Genomic DNA, 21,290 nt, shown 5'->3' on the forward strand with positions numbered 1-21,290 from the left:
AGTAAGCTGTATAACAATGAAAGATTCTCATGTAGTTTAGCAAACAATAAAAATGGGATTAGCTAAAAGGCTGGTGGGATGGCTTTTTTTGAAGCTCTCAACATATTTGCACTGTTTTGCCTCTTGAGCAATTACAGAACTAGAACTGCCACCCTTGAAATGCCTTTATTATTAAAATATATTTAATATCAGGGTTTAAACAGCCATCGGCTGTCAGCTGGGCCAGTAAATAAAACTTGCTTTATAATTAGAAGGAAGTATGATTTGGGTATAAACCCTGCTTAAATAAAACTATTGTTTGTCACAGAGACACTTTAAGAAAAGGATAACTTGTGATATATTCCAAAGTATTGATTATGTTGGAGGAGAAGGGTGAATAAGGAGAGAAATTTCCCTTCCACTATTGTGAACAGAAATCAATGTTAAATGCAAAAGTCCAAAATCACTTAGGACTTTTAAATTGGGCTATTCTTAAAAAAAGAAAGAAAACCTCAACAAAAATTGTTTTATAAATAAAAAAGCTCCATCCTTTTAAAAAGGAACTGCTACATACATTTGAAAGACAAGCTGAGTTGAATATATAGAGACAAAATAATTCAGAGGTAAGGTCTGGAGGTAAAGTCTGGGCTGGATTCATGAGAAGCTATTGCCTCTGAAAATTGCTGTAGATGTAGTGATAAATAAGTACAAGAAGTAACTCAAAGCTGCCAGATCCAGTGATCACTGGGAAGCTACTACAGTGATAAGTGAGATTCTAAGTCACAGAATTAGAACAGCACCCAAATGCAGTTTGTTCTGTTTCTTCTACCTTGCATAATACTACTAGAGAGAAGAGCTGGAATATGCTTAAAGAACTGAGTATGCCTGAAATACCCTAGATTATTCAACACAATCTTACTATGTTTTGGTAGGTGACTCCAGGTTAAATTATAGTAATAGCAAATTCACAGCAGGATAATAAAGCCAAAGTTTGGTATTTTGGTGCCTCTGGGTAGATTATGTAGTTCTAAAAATTGTTCTCTCTTCATATGTATTTTACATTCTTTATTTCAACAAAATATAACAAAAAAATGAAAGTTATTATTTGGGTGTCACATTCATACTTAGCTGAAAAAGTCTGTGGAGTATGGATTGTGTGATAAAGCTATTTCAATTGTTGATATAAGGGAATATATTTTTCATGAAGTACAGGGTGGTATTAAACTGTATTCTGTACTTAGTGTGAATAACAGGAATTCTGTTCCTGCTGCTCTTCAGCTTGTGTAATTAAACTGGACAGGAAATGGCATGGACATATACAGGAGAGACAACCTTCTTCACCAAGAGAAGAAAACTAATATTAAACCACTGAAAATGTAGCAATGAGTTTTCAGTTTATATCCCCAAAGATAGTATGGCAAGAAAGCTAATGATATTAGTACATAGTTAAAATTGCTCTTTCCTCATAATTGAGATGTACTCTTTCCTTACGTCTAAGAACGTTCAGGTGTTGTTGGTTTAAAATAGGTCGTGGCATGAATATCTGAAGTAATCATTACTGTCAGAAAATTTTAATTGACTTCTTCACACTGAAAGAGCATTTAACTTATGTTGATTGCTTTTTTCCCTGCTCCCGCCTCCTCCACTTCTACCAATAGCAAAACTCACAAGTTTTGGTCATGTAGGGATCTCATGGCACCAAAGGATGTAAGGAAAATTAAACAGTCTTTAAAGATCATTTGAAGCCAAGTAATAGAAGGGAGGTGTTGAGAACAGAGAGCAGATGTCTTCCCTCAAAGAGTCAGTAGATAAGCTCTGAGCCAGCCTGGTCCAAGCATAAACGAGGGAGCTTTGAACTTGACTTTTCTGTATTCTCAGTTTACCTTAATATATTGGCTTTTTCCTCAACCTGTTGGTTGTCATATTGTTAGCCAGTGTTGAAGCTGTAAGGAAATAGAAGTATTTGTTAAATAACACTACTGATTCAAATGATGATAGTGAGAAAGGGTTTAAATACATTGGTTGACAAATCTAAAGTTATAAAGATGTTTCAAGATAACACAGATTGTAACTAAATTTCTGTGGATTCCAGTTTCCAATGAGAAATGTGCTGAATAGAAAAGCTGTTTTACTCAACTAAAATCAAGTCAAGTTCAGTTTTAAAATTCAAAACTGCTGAACATATATGAGAAGGAAATTTTTGTACTTGTTTGGTTATGGTAGTCAGTGTTTGGTTTACAAACTTAAATATTATGAACAAAAGCACTAACTATGCTGTAGCAATAACAAAGCTATTTCTTGCTGTTAGTTGAAAAAAGCAGCAAATTAATGCACCCTAGTGTTCTGCATGGTTTGAGGTATCATTAGGAATTTTTTCTGAGTACAATCTTTCCTAATTAATGTGAAATTCATTTGCTTCTTTTTTGCCATCAGAGATTTGGGTTCAGAAGACCAGTACACTTTGTAGGAATGGCTGTTTATAGCCCATTCACACAGGACCATCTCCCTCTGGAAAAATTAGGTTATTATTTACAGCTGGAACATTAAATCCTCAGACAACTGAGGGCAGGAATACAGGAAAGAAGGCAGGACGAGGTGCTGTGCTAGTACATATTTTTGGCCACATCAAATACATTACAGTCATGAAACAGGAAGCCTTTTCTTACTGCTTTTGTTCTGCATCCCATAAATCTACACTTGGATTATATCCTGTAAAATTAAAAATTACACTTCAAACACTATTTTTCAGGCTAAGCAGAAGGCAAATTTCTTTTTTCAATACCAACATACAAACCACCACTGTAAAATCTGGGTGATGTTTTGAGGTGGTGTGCATAATTCTAGTTGCTTTCAACTTTGAAGACAGAAAGTGGTCTAACATGAATGCTGAATAAGTGTAACAAGCTTCATATTTGCATCCTTTTCATCTTCTACAAAAAGGACTTCATTTCAATAAGCTCATTTTGTTTTCAAGAAGAAAAGCAGTATTTGGAAACCTATAGTATATTTTTCATGGCTGCTTAATAAGTCTCCAGCAGTGCTTTCGATCAACTGCAGGCCTGTGGGGAAAGCTGATTCCACATAACCTAGCACACTATTTCATCATGGCCATTGTGCCTAAGCTCTGGCACTGGCTATTTGTTTTGCTGTTTACCATGCATTGTGCTACATAATTGGAGTTTAGGAAACATGACTTCAGATTGCTGTGCAATACCTGTACAAATGCACGTGATAGTTTGGAAATACCTTTGGCTTTTAGTGAGATCTCACTATATTCAGATTCAACCTAAAATACTGGATTTGGGTGATCTGTAAAATTGTGGGTTCTGATTAGTCAAAGAAGGAAGGTACCAAAAGCCTTTCAGCATGACTGATGCATATGGTACTGATTCCTCCTGCATCTCATTATGCTGGCAGAAATAAAGAACCACAGACCTGCAGAGGTCTCCACTATATGGAGGTTGGCGCAAACCTGTAGTTGCTGAAGACAGAAAAGGGTTGGTATTGGGAGACAAGTGTGGTGAAAGGAGTACAAACCTTAAACTGCCTGACATTTCCTTGGGCCACGAGTTGGTGCTCATTTTCGGGTGTGATGCAGTAAGCTAGTCTCTAAACCAGATGGGAAGAAGAGGAAAAAGTCAGCCATATGAAGTGGGATTATGTCTGTAATCCCCAATCTATAATAGGGAAGTAGCATGAACTTTATTTAAAATGGTAACTTAGATCTTTAATATCACTGCATCATGCGCCTCTAACTTAGTCACTGAAAGAACAAGCTTATTTTAAGCCCCTTGGCATTAGCCTTTAATATAAGAAGCAACAGTAGAAAGTTTATGCAAATACTAAGTCCAAATATTTAGCAACTGCATATAGAAAAGAACATCAGGAACAAGTTGGTAGCATAAGCCTTACATCCCCTAAATTCACACTTTTCTGTTAGTGCTGTAATGGGAATGGCTAGTCCCAGTGGCAGGGAAAGGAGATACTATTTCCCAGCTCATCTCCCTTGCCTAACCTACACTGTGCTGTCTGGGATCACATCTGAATTTTGGCTTATCATTAACTTTCAACCAATTTAAGGAGTTCCCATTAGACTAAGAGCATACCTTTCCTCATACTTCTAAGAGCCACAGTGTAGGATATCGTATCTTGTGATAGTTATTTGGATGTAATACACTAGCCTTTTGCTATATTTCTCATGGACTAACTGGAGAATTTCTATCTAAAGGAGCCTGTAAAAGACAAACCAGGACTAGCTAACACTGCAAAATGAGTGAGAAAATGTGGGTTTGGTCAAAATTTTTACATTCCAATATCACTAAACTTGTGCAAGCTGGCTAAAGCCTGTTGGGCCAGTATAAATTATTATTTGACTGAGATGCAATTGGAAAATAGGTTTATAAACTCCCAGGAATGGAACAAAACAAAGGGCTTACAGAATTGCTGGAAATGAGAATCAGAAATTGTGCACAATATTGAGATGTTTGAGCTGATGAAAACAGGGCAGGTGAAGAGGGGAACCTCACTTTGGGGTGCCTTTCTGAGATGAACGTTGTATGAGATGACTATACTGTTCCAGAAACAAGGCATTTATCCATTTGGGTCTGCCAGGTCTGTGTGACAGTGCAGCTCCCTGCCTAGGTAAAGGGTGGGATCCTATTTTCTGCTTAATTTTGTGTGGTGGTGGTGGTGGTTCAGTGATTTGCTTAAGAGCGTTACTATCTTGCCACACCATTGTGTAACTCTAGCTGTAGGAAGGGAGAGTGATAGAACCAGGTGTAAGTGTGAGAGTCTAGGTTAGCTTTTAAAATGATGACATGATGGGATAAAAACTGCTGTTATTGAATGGTGAGTAGTCTTACATTTGAGCACCTTAGAGGTTTTAAGACTGTACTTAATTTACTATGGCTGTAAAATTAGTATCATTGTAAAACTGATATGATCAGTGAACCGTAATCCTACTTCTCTACCTTCCTGGAATACAGGATTATGGTAGAGAAGTAGGAACTGATAGAGAAGTAAGGGGATGTGAACTGTAAGGAAATATGGATTTGTTTCTTCCTTTTACATAGGTTCTTTTATAGGTTCTTTTACATAGATTTAATATTACACATAAACACGTAAATGAAGTTAAGAGAACACTATTAAGGCTGCAGGTTTAAATGTCTTGTTACGCAAATCAGTAGAAGAAAATGTTCACAAATTGTTTCTCCTCAGTTTCTTTATTCAGTGTACAGACCAGGCATATAATGCATGAAGTGAGTTTACGTAGTGAAAGATGCTGCTGTCTAGTGCCCTGGTGCTTTTACTGAATTAGTTAAAAAGCAACAGGCTAGATGAGACTGTAAGTGCCTATATAAGAATTTTCTCGATTCCGAGATCTATTCCAGCATCTATCTTGAATATGAAGTTTCTTCAAGCATTCTAATATTACTGATGAACTCAAAAGCAAGATCTGCATTAATTCTAGCCTTCAGAGAATGTTGAAATTATTCCAGTAAATAGAGGATAAGGGCAATGAAAATCAAACCCGAAGTGGCTGCTGTTAAAGGAAGACCACAGGGCTAAATGGGTCTGTTGTTGGCACCCAGTAAGGCATTTCTTCTGCCCTTGCTGAATGTTCACTGAATGAACAAAAGCCATCCTGAACATGGTGCTATTCTGGGGGCATTCCACCGTCCCAGCATGTGGATATATGTTTAGAGACTCTTAAAATGCTAAGTTAGGAGAGATCTGAATTAACTCTGGACATGTAACAGTTTACAACACTGCAGTATAGCTTGATAAAGCATACCTTGGACTGACCTCTGTTTAGACAGAACTGTGTGAAGACTGTACCTCACAGATGAATATGAAGATAGCATGATTTGTATTTTTTATTAATAAGGAAAAAAATAATCTCATCAATTGCATTAATTACATGCATCAAAAATATTTTTTCAGAATTATTGTACTGAATGGAAAGCTAATTTCAAATAGCATGCAGTAATCCTACCTCAAAATTACAACCCATCTAAGGGTTGAATCCAAAAGGTCATTCATAAGTAAGAATTTTGGGAAGTAAGAGAAACAAACTGTCAACCTGAATACAGCCATTTCATTTCATAGCAACGTATCATGACATTTTATGAATGTTCCACTTACTTCTTTAAAGGTCCCACGCACATTCATGAATTTATAGATAATATAGGCAGGCACAAGTATCATGGAAGACAATGCTATTCCCCATCCAATGCGATTTGCCCAGAGAGGGAAGGTGTAGTCATCATAGGTCAGAGGTTTGAAATTTATTATGCTGACTATCACGACAAACTAGGGAAGAAAGAATAAAATGAACCGCAGTTTTGAGATGAAGCAACTAAGTGAAAAATCAATTATATGTGTTTTATTAGGCAGCCAACCTAAGGTGTATTTCAAACCAGCTTTACTGTTTACTGTCATCCTATTTACTTTGTGCTTCTTACTGCTCAAACTGCTGAAGTTCTTGATGCATTTACTAGTATTAACAGTTCATTTTAGCTAGCCTGGACACATACAATTTGAAATTTTGGTGGGAAGATCAGGTGGTTGTCTGCTACTGCCTCATTTAAACTGGTGTTACAGGTGTAAAAAAGGGATTCTGTAGTCAAGAAAAAACTCTGCAGGATCTGTTTGTTTTCCTTTCTTTGTTTCCAAGAGATAATAGGCTTCATTTAGAAGTTTTGTAGTCATTTTTCAGTGAAAGACATAATGCAAACTCCAGTACGATACATTTTCTGAGGCAAGGTCAAGCAGCCTTAAGGCCTGAAAAACAGAGGGTTTGGGTTTCTTTTCTGCTGGTGTTACCATGTCCAGTACGGGATGCATGAAGGGAAGAGTGGAATACCACCTATTTCCCTCCTGTTAAATCCGTATGGGTTGTGTAGTATGTAGAGTTCCTTGATTTGGGTCTCTAGGCCTATACATTTTGCTCCATACAGCAATTTCAAATTAGAGTATTTTGAGTCGAGAGTTACAAAGGCTATACAAAAGGAGTAGTGGTGTGGGTTAAAGGAAACTGATGCTGCGAAATCTGGTTAGAAAAACACCAATTCCATTTTGAGATTTTTCTTGGGATGATGTCCACAGCTGCAGACAATACAGAGAAAAAGATTCAGGGACACATTTCCTAATATCAGATATTTGACCAACTCCAACTTACCTTTTCTCTTAAAGAGAATTAGGAACTGCTGTTAATACATTACCAGTCCCAAATAGGGACCACCTTGCACTAAGCATACATGGGATTGTTAGAGCAAGAATCATACCAATGCCTGACAACTTTGTAGCCTTTTCCAAATTTATCTAATTTGTTAATTTTGCCATTTGTATTTACTATGCTTATGGTCTCAGTCTGTTCTGGTGAGGCAGTTTGTATGCTTCATACAGGTGGTAGAAAAAATTCAGTTTCTTGTATAAAGTGGCCAAACTTCTAAAATTTGTAGATTTTAATTATGTAGGCTAATGTTGGACTACCTTTTTTCATACTAGTTGCTATCTTTTATAGTTTTCACTTACAAATCAAGTTAAAACATTTTGGCCAATTTAACGTAATGTGCTTTATTAATGTATTCAATAATGAACCCAGAAGATGGACTGTGAGAAGACAAATTTTATTTGCTTTTCCCCTATAAATCAAGATTTTAATGTCCATGTTGCCTTTTAGGAAATTAAGATAATGTACAGCTATAACAGAACTGCCCAGTGTCCCCTACCCAGTGTGATATAATTTTAATGGTCTTTAAAATACATTCATAGCCTTAATTAAGTTGATATGTTCCAAGTTTAGCACTGGCAGCTGGAAAAATCTGTGCATTGTGATGGCTGAAAGATGCATTACCTACAAGTTTGTTCTGACCCTTAGGTTTATAGTAGGATGGTAATGGGGCCACTTCACCAAGAAATCCTAAGGTACCTGAAGGTTAGAATGAGATTCACTTCAGCTTTCTCTATTGTGCTTGGAACTCTCTGTACAATTTAATTTTTCAACAGTCTCTTAATGTGCAAACCTAAGGATGTTTGGTGCAGCATTTTTCCATTCACTTAAGTCAGCCTGTTTGAAGTGCTGCAGGACATGCTTCCATACAAGCCTCTTTACAGAGCACTGTTTAAAAGGATAATTAATACATGCTTAAGAGGTACTTACTGATGAGTTTTGGGGCCAGAAGGTTTTGCATTTAGAAACAAAAAAGTAGAATTGAAGGCTGTCATAAAAGCCCACCCAGTATCTTTGCAATACCAGTACTGTTTTCAGAACGCACAGCTTTGATGAGATTAATAGTCTCCTAAAATCATAGAGAGGTCAAATTTCCATATTATTCAACCTGACCTTTTGATTTACAAATATGCATAGGAAAAGATCCCAATATAAAACTGTAGTTTAGTTCTGAATCTAACCTTTACACAAAGAAACTGAATTCACACAGTGGGATTTTTTTCTCCCTTGATGTAGTGAAGCACTTGTTTTTCACATCAGGCAGCTTTTAAGGTGTATTTAATACATCTCTTCAGTGTTTCACATAGCTAATTAGTTGGTGTAGAATTAGTTTTTCTGAGGTGTCATTCAGATATTCAGGGATCTCGGTATCCTCCAATGAAAAATAAATTGCTGCTAACAGCATCTCATATGCCTGGCTAGTTTATTGTCCCAACAGAATGATTTGTGTTTAACATGCAGAGATGTTGGCAGGACAGAGGACACTGACTAAGTGTTCAGTGTTCCCTAAGAAAAACTGCTTTCTTTAAATCCTGCTAAAGTGAAGGAACAGAACATGACCACAGCCACAATTGGCTTCTCTTTCACAACGGAAAGGTATTATACAAATATAACTAATGCCATTGTGGAGAGAAAAGAGTTAAACGGAGTGTCTTCTATGCATCCTGACAACACCCGGCATAGCAATGGGTATCTTGCTGTTGGTACCTATTACGCATTCTAGAACCAGCATACTGGCATTCTTTCCATGATGAAATAATTATTAGCACTTACCAATAAAAAAGCAGGGCTAACAAATTTCCAGCACAGTCTCCAGTAGAGGCCTGGCTTGAAGCCCATCATTTGTTGTATATCTTCACTGAATCTGTCCACACCTAGAAGGGATATGAACATTGGACTGGCGTAAACCTAAACTGATGACATGCTGGCACAACCCAAAAATCTGCTTTTTCAGTAAGCAGACATGAATGATTTCCATATCAGAAGACATACAAAATAACAATATTGATCTTTCAATGACTAGATTTATCTTTGACATCACTGTATCCAAGACTTAAATGCCTGTGAGCACTTAAGGCCTGTTGCAACTGGCATTACATTGAAAAGTGGCATTGCACAAATATCTAGAATTTAAGCAGTGAATGGGACACACATTTTTTCAATAGTTGTGGCCTATTGTAACCTAACTACTCAATACTTTTACAAGTATGCTGAAAGAAAACCCAGAACCTTACTCAAACTGTTTACTGATAATGAGGTAGATTCATACGATTCTTGATTTATCCACTTACTAATATACTTTACTTAATTTTCAGTGCTTCGCTGAGTACCACAGAATGTTCATTATGCCTGACAAATGTTATTTCATCTTTTATCACCTTTCTAAGGAAAAAGAGAGGTGCAGCTTCTCTTCAGTGTAAATATGTACAAAACTACATCAGCTTGAAAGAGGTGGCCTTTTTTAAAGTATCCTCTCTGGTTTTGAAAATTATAATACAAACTAGAATTTTCTAAAATTGTTAATTTTTGTATGCAGCTAAATATCTAGTAATGTAGTTGTTGTAGATAGTTGAGAAGGTGCATGATCTGTTCACGTGAATAAAAAACATAGCATATGAATTCTGTGTCTGAATACCCTGGGTAACACAGCACAAGTGTAACATGCTTTCTGTAAGTGGTACTAGCCTGATCTAGCTAAAATTCTTGAATCTTCTACAATTCTATCAATCAAGCTTGTCTGTATGCAGGAAATGTACTTTTTTTATTCTAACAATATTAATTCACATCATCTTGCATGCTTTGGATTTTCTGGAAATTGTCTAGTCTTCAGTCAGTGAGGCATTTTCTGTCTTCAGTATTTATTGGAACTCTTTTTTTTTTGCATTAAGTAGTATACTATATTTTGTTATGCAAAGCAAACATGCATTTTAGAGTGACTGTAAAACATCCACTTGAATGGTAGCTTCTTCCCTTCTTTTTTTTTTATTAATTCTATTCTGGTAGGACTTACCAGCATGAGGTATCTTGTAAAAATTTAATCTAAAACCATGGTATTTGTTACACTGTATTTTAGAATAGAATGATTATCGCTGATACAAATGGGGGAAAAATGTCCTCAGTTTTCTTTAAAAAGAAAACAATCTCTAACTCTATGCCTTAGAGACATTGGCTCACAGACAAGTAGTTCTTTCTAGTGCAATCTGTCATGTCAGACTACTAGTTTGTAATTTATTATACTTGATGTGTTTAGGAAATTTACTTTTAATCCTGAACCCTGTCAAGTAAACAGCAGAAGTGCAGCTTTTTACTGTGAACATTTGTTTCTCAGAGAGGATGTATAGTTTTCCACAATAACTGTTTCTCTTCATGTGGATCAGTTAAGTAGGATTTACTTAATGTATTTAATGTAAAAAATGGTGACAGCTTGAGTTAGTCCTTTACTTGCAGCCAGGATGTAACATACTCATAAGGTCTAGACATTAGAGTGTAAACTTCTCTTTGATTCTCCCTCCCTCTCCCCCTCCCCCAGATATTATGTACAGTTGCAGAAAAGTAGCCAAAAGGATCTGCAAATGCTCTTTAAATTTAATCTAATTCTATTTACAGTGCCTTCTGTGAACTTTAAAATGACTGAATTTCAACTGCTATGAGTACTGAGTGAAATTTATCATTGTGCAGAAGGTCAAAGAGAAGGACTAGATAGCTCCAAAAATGTTATTCATAGGTTTCCAGACAGACTTACCCAGAGCTCAAATAGTGCTTGGTATTCAATTTCGACTGGAAATGGGAGATAAGTAGGCCATGCTCTCAGCCTGCTTTTTCAACAGCAAGCTTTTTCAGTACTATATGTCTTCAAATAACTGTTCCAAGAATCAACATGTAAAATAGAACACAGCTACAGGTAACAGCACCTGTAGGTTTGTATGCAAATTAAGAGTTGTAGTGAAGCTGCTTCATTAATCAGTCCTATCTTTTGGCCCCTGGGAATTACCATAAATCATGGAACCATCAAATTATTCCTTTCAGAGGAGTTCTTGTGCAGTCTCTTGCTCAAATCAAGGCCAGAACAATTCAGAACAGCTTTCTCATGGTATTGTCCCATTAGGTCTTGAAAATCTCCAAGAAAAGAATTAGCAAGCACACTCTGAGCAAACTGTTCCAATGTGTATTTATCCTTACACAGAAAAATAATTTTCCTCCTTTCAATTTGATCATGGTCTTCTGTCCTCGCATTGTGCACCCCAGTGAAAAGCCTGATTCTCTTTCTTGATAGCTCCCTTGTAAGAACTGGAAGGCCACTATCAGGTCCTCCTTCAGACTCCTCCAGGCTAAACAAGCTCAGTTCACTAAACTTTGTTCACAGTGCTTGTACACAGCTCCTGAATGTCTTGGTGGCCTACCACTAGACTCTTGCCAGTATACCACCACAAACTTTTACTGAGGGTCAAAAGCAGGACACAGATTTCTAGGTGCAGTAGAAGTGCCAAGTAAAAGACAGTAATCATCTCCTGTACTCTCCTGGCTATGCTTCTGCTACAGCTCAATATGCTGATGGCTTTGGTACACCGGCAGGTCACTCTTCTGACTCACTTACTCTGCTGCCCACATCCCCGGGCAGCTCATCTTTGAGAGCAAGTAGCAGATCTGCAAGAATGTCACTTGTGGTTTGCCAACCTAGCATCTATGAGAAGAAGTTGCTTCTGATATCTTCATCTGTAAGAGCCAGGGTCTGATCAGGACACTTCTTTAAGTTGCATAAAGAAGGCTTCTTCCACTTCCTGACCCTGATCAGGTGCTCTGTAACAATATTCCCTGGTGTCACCCTTGCTAGCCTTTGCCCTGACCCACAAACACTCAGCTATCCTATCACCCATTCATTACATTTGAGTTGCTCTTCTGCACCTACTCCCTACTTCTGTCTTAACAAGCACATATCTATCAAATGCAGAATCCTAATCATACAAGCCCTCATCCAGGAGAAGATGAGAAAAGACACTGTTTTTTTCACACAGCTCATCAGTCATTGTTGATTAGCCATGTAGTGAAGTAACAACCACCATCCGGTTTTGTTCCTGAGTCTCCTTTCTAGCTCTGGGGCAATATTGATACTCTTTGGTGGTGACCCTCACATGGTGGCCGTGAGGGCAGTAAGCCATACAGTACCATCCCCAAGGAAGGTCAGCTGTGCTAAATTAAAAGCAAGCAGAACAGTAGGAAACATTCCCCCATTTGGCAAAAATGGTAACAAGCTAGCAGCCATAACTAAAATACATCTGTACAGTAAAACAAACTAGGTCTCGCTTCTCTTACACATACAGCTGGCCTTTGCAAGAGGAAACTTCACAGTAAGTGGTCACAGATATAATTTGAACTAAATTTCTGTGGGTTTGGTCTGTGCCAAAATGTCAATGCTTGCCTTCAGGCTGGCTTAATATTCATCTGGGTCATTAAGGCAAATGGGTTCTATCAGAAAAAAAGAGGTAGACAAGACCATGCCAGATTTAATCAGTTTAAATAGCACCTGGGGCTGCAATAAGTTCTTTATACAGCAACAGGTCATGTTGTATCAGTAAAAACATGCTTAAGAGAAGTGAATAGCTATTTTCCCAGTTACAGGGAGGCAGGAGAGAGAAAGGAAAGGATGGTGAAGGACAAGAAGGTGCAACAAAGAAATAAAAAAATTTGACTAACCTTGGCTTAGTCTGTGAACCACATGCAAAGCCTAGCTATTTTAAGGTGCAGTAAATTCTATCTTAATAATAGCAGAGAACAACTTGCCCTTACTAACTGAAGAATATTTTTATGCTCCTGCTTCCAAGCTAAGCTATCATCGCTCTTCCACATTCAGCTGTTTTACAAGGATCAGAGACAGTTGTCTGTGAAAACTAGTGTTTCCACTACTTTGAGAGGGAACAGCATATGAGCTGCTAGCTCCATGTTGATGTTGGGTGACAGAATTACTACATTAAAGCTAAACCCTATTTCTTTAGTAGACGGCACAGCTTGATGCATGAATGTCATTCTTTTACCTTGTTCACTTATCAACAGTTTCTAATCACAAGAGAGAGTCTGACTTCAAGAATATGGTGGCACAGAATGGATGGATGAATAAGTGACTGAGGAAGGTAAATGGCATAAGAGTGATGCCTAAGAACCTTCTGAACAATATATTAATTCTGAATACAGTTATATACTGAACCATACATTATCTCTGAATAGAAATACAGGGCAGGGAGAGAAAAAAATGTTTCTTTTTTCTTATGAAACTTGTGTCTTGATTTTTATTTATGTTACTTGAGGGAGGAAAAATATATTAAAAGACCAAATAAGGCCAGGGCAATTGTTTGATAAGACGGGCACATCATCTGAGACCTAACTTAAATTGTGAGCAACATTTTTTTCAGGGTACTAAAACACATCACTGCACTTTAGTTGGCACACAATGATTCCAGCCTAGTGCCAGAGATCAACTGAGTACTCCTAAAGCCTGCTATACCAGGGATAAAGTGAATTACTGCATTCTTTTTATGGTGCAAGTTAATATGAAATACTAGAAACAGTATCTTTCTGGTATCTGGGATGTTGAGTATTCCATACCATGCTGCAAAATACCACACATTTTAAACCAATAGTGTTTTACAATGAAGTAGAATATTTTCTTTAACAAAAGAGAGTAACATAGGAATAACTCCCTGAAGACAAACTACCTTTATTTGTATTGCATGGGGAGAGCTTCAGATTGCCCTGGGGAAATCATGGAAAGGAGAAACAGGTGAGTCAGTTAATCTATTTGCTTTGAAAGTACCAGATGTAAACCCACTACTGGAAATCACCACCTATGTTGAGAGCTGCAAAATACTGGCAAGGTATCAATATTTTCATCCCACTGCAGTCTCCTTCGCAAGGTACAGTTTTCTTTTTGGCTTTGTGCAGGGTTTAAAAGCTTGGCCCACTAGACATCTGTATTCCTGGCTATTCATAACTCAGATGAAAATCAGTGTGTGACACCTGACTTGTGGTTTCATGTATACAAGGCTATGCTTTTTTTTCCTGCAAACAATGTGTAAGCCTGTCACGAGCACTTGGGATTATAGAAAAGATTTTGCAGGTGCCCAATAAAGTGCTTACCATAAAACCAGGAAACTCCAATTGCCTCCATTAGAACTGCAAATAATATCGAAGTCCCAGCTGCAAATGTGTCCAGAAGTGTGAGCACGTAAATTCCACCCTAGCATTGGGGATTTAAAAGATGCAACAAAAAGATGTTACAAACAGAATTATCTCAGTGGTTTAATATATAATTATCAGAAATCACCTTTACTTGAAACATTATCTCAACCCAAGTATTTTAGTATGGAGCTGATGCTGCAGACACGGGTTCATGCTTGCATAAAAAATAGTGGAATCAGATTGCAGCTCTTCTGAAGAGGCTTCCTTTCACCCTTGTTCTCACTTAACTGGGAAACAGAAGCCTCAGCTTGGCATGATTAATGGGTGCTCTTGGCATTTGGTGTTCAATGGAAGCTGAAGGCGCTGGCTAGTCAGGCAATGCTCAGCAGCTTGTAGGACAGGGCCTGTCTACAGCAGTTAATGAACATCTTCCAAAATTATTAGCAGGAAGCCATTGCCACTCAGTTTGTACCTAAAGCAAATTATTCTGTAGTCCAGTCAATCTGCAATCTTAGGCTGATGCTTTCTTCTTCCAGATTGCCTGCATCTCTCTTTTCCAATGTTCTGCAAAGGGAGCAGTTGCATGTTGCCAGTCCAGCATGGAAGCAGCTTAGCTCTGTCTGGTTTCTTGGCTGTAGTATTAGTAAGCCTTTGCTCAAAGGAGAGAGCAAACCGGATTATCTTCCTTCCCAACAGCACATTTCTGTTCTTCAGTGGTTCATGACTGAGAACTGTAAATGCATTTACTACAGTCTTGTTTCATTGATACAATTTTTTTTTCTTTAGATCCAATTTGACTACTTTTTGCCTAATTTTACGATGTGGGACGTATTTGTGTAAATTGCTGCTTATTTTATTTAGTTTGGAGGGATGAGGAATGAAGACCATAGTATATTTACTTGTTTCAAACTGAACCTAAATAAAGAATAAAATGCTTCAGGACATTCTTTGTCACATGTAAACAACTGAAATGTTTGCAGTTGCATTAGGTTTTTGTTAAAATCCTTTTTTTTTTTTTTTTTTTAAACGATGAAACTTGATCTGACTATGCCTGCTCAGAAGGAGAGGACAAAGGAATTATTCTCCAAGGTCTTACCAATGATATAGATAGCACTTGGAATATTTAGATCTGTAGGTGATTTTAATCTCTGTGATCAATTGGTTTTCTTTTCTCTTATGAAATGGCTTTCTGAAACAGCTGTGTGTATTTACAAAAAGAGAGAGAACAGTACTTAGGCCTTGTCTAGGTTTTTAATTCTGTGGGGACTTGTCCGGAAACTGAATGAACTTTGGTTGTTGTGTTAGAAAGAAAATGTTGCTTCTTGAATGACATTTGAGTCTGACCTCTTGTTTTTGCTCTACACCTGCTCTAAATGAATGCCTTTGCTATCAAACTTAGTAAAGTGAATGACAAATATGGTTTTGTAAGAACATGTTTTGAAAATACAGCCTTAAAATTTCAGAGGACAACATCAAGCAGATGAATTTAATGTGATGGCATCATGAGGGTTTTTCTTTGTATCCTGTACACATTAGAAATGTTGTTCAGTTATGTGAACCAATACATTTGGACAAGTCTGGGCAGTTTTGTGCGTTCCAGCTGGTGGGGTGAACTGAAGTCCAAACAGGTGTCATTATTTAAAAACTAGAGCTAGGCTGTTATCTTGAACTGCTTCAGCTCGCTTGAAGGCAGTGGAATTGCACCAACTCTTCAGGTTCTTAGCCACTGAGTTTTTTTGATCTTGTACTTTAGGAAATTTTATTCCAGTTTAGACTTTGAATAAGGAAGGAGCATGTTCAATTCTTTAGGTAACAATAGTCCTAACATGGTGGACTAAAGATGTTGCCATATTCTTTTAGTGTATAAGGAATTTTGTTACTTATAAACTTATGCCATTTCAATAATAGATCTGGAACCAGCTGCTCTCCAGCAGTTCAGCACATCTGCTTTCATGGTGGCTACCTCAAGTTTCAGTTGTTTTTGCTTTTTCATCAAAACATAATAATTTAAAAAAAATCTCTCCAACCTAGAATACTGTGATTCTCATCCTTTAATTAGTTGTCAAAATCCCAGTGAGGCAGATCATTCAGGATGATGGTAGTGCTACATACAGGTTACTAGATGTACAGGATAAGTTATTTATGTGCTTTTTCTGGTGTTAAGAGTAAGAGATTAGATCTAGGTACATGAAGAAACATTAAGAAACCTGGCGTGAAGATCATTACTCTAAATTTCTTTCACATGAAGTGAATGCTTCTTATTTATTTCAAGAAGGGAATAGCCAGATGACCAAGGGAATGGTCACTTAAAGTTCTTAGTTTTTCACACAGGACTAAGCACTCAACACAGTTACATTTAATGTGATTTAAAAAACAAACCAGAACACAGAAACCCAAACAAAACCAACAGTAGCACAGACATTTCTTTGGGACAAAGACTTGTAGATTCTGTTGATAGCTAATGATCTTGTGCAAAAAAGCAGAGCAACTTCATGTAAATTAGACTAAGAGACATGTTCTGACCATAAAGTTAAGTATTAAAAGTTATAACAAAAATAGTCAGGTGAACCTATTCAAGTTTCTATCTGATGATAGAAACTTGCATTTTTAAGGTAGCTTATTGATGGAAACTTTTGTTGTACTTACATTGGTGATGCAAAAAAGGGCAAGTAGAAAAGTGCCAAAAGAAACGCCAAAGGTGAATAGCTTTCTGTGCTGCTTCAGAATTTGGAAATCATCTGCCAAGCCAGTGATGACAGCCTCCATTCCACCCATCTGAGGAAGGGAAGGCAAGAGCTTTGGTTAAACACTACTGGCTGTTGTAAATACAGATCAAAGAATATAAAGCAACTTGTATAATTAATTCCCAACAACTGTATGATTCCTGACATTTCAGCTGTAAATCACTGCTGTTTGGAGGTATGTTTTAATACCTGTGGTAAAGAACTAAGTTAGGGAGCTGGACATCAAGTGCCATGGTTGTTGGCTCAGTACCCACATCATCTGCAGGCGCTTTGCTGGCTCACCAGGATAGCAAATAGACAGTAACTTGGGAAAAATAGTATACATTTTAATATACTTCAGGGAAAAAGCTGGTAGCTTGCATAACCAAACTGCTTAAGAGAATTTTAGCATAAAGACAGACACAAGAACCGCCTAGGGGAAACATACTGAACAAAGATTCAGTTTAGCCATTGATTAACCAGTTTGCACAGATCTTTATAAACCTGGGAGAATTCCTACATAGGAAGCTTTACATGTTCTTTTTGTTGACAACATGAAAGAATTTTACTTTGTTTTCTGGAAGTTAATGCTGAACTTCAGCCACTGTGCCTGAATTAGCCATTGTTTTGCGATATAGGAAAGGTGCTTTCCAAGTTTTCATTGAAATTGCTGGGTTATGTAGGTGGTTAATGAATTTTAATTTCTTTCCACCATTGAAAGCATTCTGCCTCTGCTCCACTAGGAAATCGTAAAATTAATTCCGGTTCCTTGTCATAATAAATGAGTGTATTTAATGTTTTGGGGAGGCTGGGTTCCATACTGGCATAGCCTGTCCCTTTCCTGTAAGAATTCGGTGAAAGCAACATTTCTGGTTGAAATCAGTAGCAGAAGATTACCTCTCTAGAATGTGAATGATTCCAGACTAGAGTCAAATTGGTAGGGGCAGTGGACTGATTTTTTAATTTTTTTTTTTCAAAGGTAACTAATATTCACAAGTAAAATGTCCCAAAGCTTCATGCAGGCTTGCACTTCCTAATGTCTGGGGGGCAAGAGTGAGTGCACTGTAGTTAAGATGGGTTAATATTGGATGTTCTCAGAAGTTGTAACTGTGTTGGCACCTAAATGGTTTTGGAGAAATTGAAAATAGAAAGAGGAAGCTTGAATGATTTTGGCTGAGGACCATTTCTTAATGTATTATGGTTTATTCCCCTTGTCAGTTCCCTATGCCAAGTTAGATACCTACTCCAAAAAAATGTCTACAAACATTTGTTCCATTTTCTGTCCTTTTCACTGTTGTTTGCTTAAACTTGCATGATCAGATTTCTCTCTGCTTAAATATTTTGACAGTTCCATACAGATGTCTGTATTTCTGTGCCAGTGTGTGCTTATATACATGAATAAAAGTAGTCATATATAATTATTCCTCCTTAGCTTTGGGGTTATTTGATTTTTAGCTTTAAAAATTTTCATTTTCCCTTCAGGGACTTGTTGTGGGGGGAGACTTGAGGAGACCACCATAAAAAACAACCCATGAACTGAGTTTTCTTAGGTAAATTATGAAAAATCATGAACGAAACAAGAATAAGCAAATCCTTCCCCTTTTAAAAAGAAAAAAACTAAACTTGGCCACAGTTTCTCAGTTCATATTATTTTAATCAGCTCCACAAGAAAGAGCTTTCTCCAATTGAAGGAAAAGTGTGTTCTGTGATCTAAACACTTGTGCCTGTTTTACTCAAATGTTTCTTTGTTGCCTTAAATTTACTGCTGTTGCAAAGTTAACTCTTTGGACCTAAACACTTCCGAGCATGCATTTTCTTTTTAATTCTGCCCTCTTCTACTGGCCATTCATGCCCTTTCAGTGTGCTAAACCCTTCCTTTCCATCCTTCATGTTTGCTTACAGTTGGAAAATGGCCAAGCTACAAACCCAGACATAATCTTGCCTCAGACTTTTGAATAAGGATTCAGATCTTAGTGTATAAGACAAACTTTAATGAATGTAAGCTGGAATCCAAAAATCCAAACACTTCAGAAACATTTAGACCCAAATCTGACCTTTACAGCTCAGGCCTTAGTCCACAAGATCTCATTGTATTTGCCAATGATTATCAAAGTTTCCTGTTGCAACGTCATTTCACTCAGTTTTGCTCTCCTCCCTGTCAATTCATTCTCTCTCGTTCTTGTCCTTGAAAATTAAGGAAGTTTTCTGAAGTTGTAAGCAATGGAAATGCTGGTTTTTGCCATTTCCAGCAAGAAATTCCTAAATCAGCTCTGTACATTCAGAAATACCAAAGACATGTCTTTGCTTTAGAAGAGTAAGAACCCCTACCCTTCTAAAAATGATGACTGTTTGTTCATGGTTCACTACTTCTTAAAGGCCCTGTTTCTTTTTCCCCCAGAAATTAATCAACCTTTAAGCTAAATATAACAGGATGTCTTGATGCCTCTTTGGCAAGAACATAACAGTGGTGTTGGGTCATACCTTTAAATAGTAATAACTCTTGATGAACAGCCCCTCTTTAAGGTCATAAAAAAGCATCATTAAGTAATTATTTACTGGCTTGTAAGAGATTTGGTGTTTTCCTAAACTTTTTAAATATTGTTAGCCTTTAAAATATACTGTCAGGATTAATACTATTGGTATGTTGGCTGTGACTGTGAAAACAGATTCTGGGAATGTACAGAATGTTTATGTGAAATGTAATAAAGCCCCTGTTTAAGGCTGATACCTCTCCAGTTACAGAATGTAACAGTAAATGAAAGATGTCAAGGCTAGAAGGAAAAAATACTCACAGAACTGTCAATACCAAGAGTAAGGAGCATTATGAAGAATACCACAGCCCAAAATGTAGATCCGGAAAGAGTTGAAATTGCCTCTGGATACAGGATGAAAACTAAACCAGCTCCTGAAAAGGAAAGAAAAATAAAATAAAATAAAAAAATAAAAAAAAAGAAACCAAAAAACCACCAAATGATGTTTCTTAGCCTCACAAAAGTTTCATTTAAAAAAAGATAAAATATGATTAAATTGACTTTTACATCAGTCCACATCATACTTTGAGTAGCTGTTAAAAGAAAATTTGTGTTATACCAAAAATATATTCAAAGTACTTTAATAATGTACTCATGACTGTTTTGTATCAAGAAAAAAAATCTCTATCCCATTGTTTTTCACTGCTATTAATCTTTTATTTGATTTACATCCTTATGAGCTATTTTTCAGCTATGTAGTAGAGAAGGAGCCATGTGGATTGGGACTCTACTGTTTGGCAGGAGAACTTGGATATGATGAGAGGTACAGGAACTGAAATAATGAGTGAGCTGTTACCAGTAAAAGGAGTCTACAGCTAAACTTACCAGAACCATCCAAAGTAGTAACCTGTGGTACTGAGCAACAATACTTTCACAAGATATTATGCAGTGGTAAATGACTGTTCGTTGCACAGGCTAAACTTGTGAGGGGCAAGATATTGGTGAACCTCATTTCAGTGGAGGTAAGATGAATCAATACCACTTAGAGTTCAAGTTTCAGCAAGGCATTTACACACAGAGTTTTAGTTCCAAATAAGTTAATTCAGGTAATTTCCATGAGATTTTCACACATTGTTTGAACCAAACATAAACACATCTGGTGGACAAAAAAGGGTAAAGCGAGTATAAAATTAACTTCCTACCTTCAGTAGCAACATCCTCAATTTTAACTTTGTGCTCATGAGCCATGTAGCCCAATATGGAGAAAATCGCAAATCCTGAGATGAAGCTTGTGACACAGTTAATGGTACTAGTCAGCAAAGCATCCCTAATGATGGAGAGAAGAACAGCCCAGTGAAAAAAAGTCAGCACAAAATACTTTAAGAATAGATGGGGATTGGTTTATAGGAAGTAATAGTACCTACTGCAAATAATCAGTTATCAACCCAAAGTTGCTTTGGGTTAAGCACAAAACTCTGAAGTCAGTGAAAGTGTTCCAGGATTTTGGCTTTCAGTCTGCTTAAGGCAGTTCCAGTCTACGTATTTTCTTGTACCTTGTCATTTTAATTTTTTTCCCCCCATCCTTTAGTTCACAATGTATTTATAACACATGTACTGCCTGAATTTATATTTCATGGGAAAATTTAAAGCAATGCTTGTTTTCATTCCAAAATGGAATGGTAACAAAACTTCTAAATGTTGGAAGTTCTCAGA

General features: G+C 37.0%; 1 protein-coding gene across 1 annotated transcript in view; it reads right to left on the reverse strand.

The window, feature by feature from the left end:
- Nucleotides 1-1,133: 1,133 nt before the first annotated feature.
- Nucleotides 1,134-21,290, reverse strand: part of SLC6A2 (solute carrier family 6 (neurotransmitter transporter), member 2) — a 42,971-nt gene continuing 22,814 nt past the window's right edge. Inside the window, exons 6-13 of the mRNA XM_010016568.1 lie at nucleotides 20,780-20,904; nucleotides 19,899-20,011; nucleotides 17,030-17,158; nucleotides 14,342-14,441; nucleotides 8,987-9,087; nucleotides 6,124-6,291; nucleotides 3,517-3,588; nucleotides 1,134-1,922 (exon numbers count right to left, since the gene is read on the reverse strand). Of these exons, the coding sequence (XP_010014870.1) occupies nucleotides 1,899-1,922; nucleotides 3,517-3,588; nucleotides 6,124-6,291; nucleotides 8,987-9,087; nucleotides 14,342-14,441; nucleotides 17,030-17,158; nucleotides 19,899-20,011; nucleotides 20,780-20,904 (832 nt within the window). The 3' untranslated portion in view covers nucleotides 1,134-1,898. The remainder of the gene's footprint in view (nucleotides 1,923-3,516; nucleotides 3,589-6,123; nucleotides 6,292-8,986; nucleotides 9,088-14,341; nucleotides 14,442-17,029; nucleotides 17,159-19,898; nucleotides 20,012-20,779; nucleotides 20,905-21,290) is intronic.

Source organism: Nestor notabilis, unplaced genomic scaffold (genome assembly GCF_000696875.1).
Source record: "Nestor notabilis isolate BGI_N333 unplaced genomic scaffold, ASM69687v1 scaffold24996, whole genome shotgun sequence".
Classification (NCBI taxonomy): Eukaryota; Metazoa; Chordata; class Aves; order Psittaciformes; family Psittacidae; genus Nestor; species Nestor notabilis.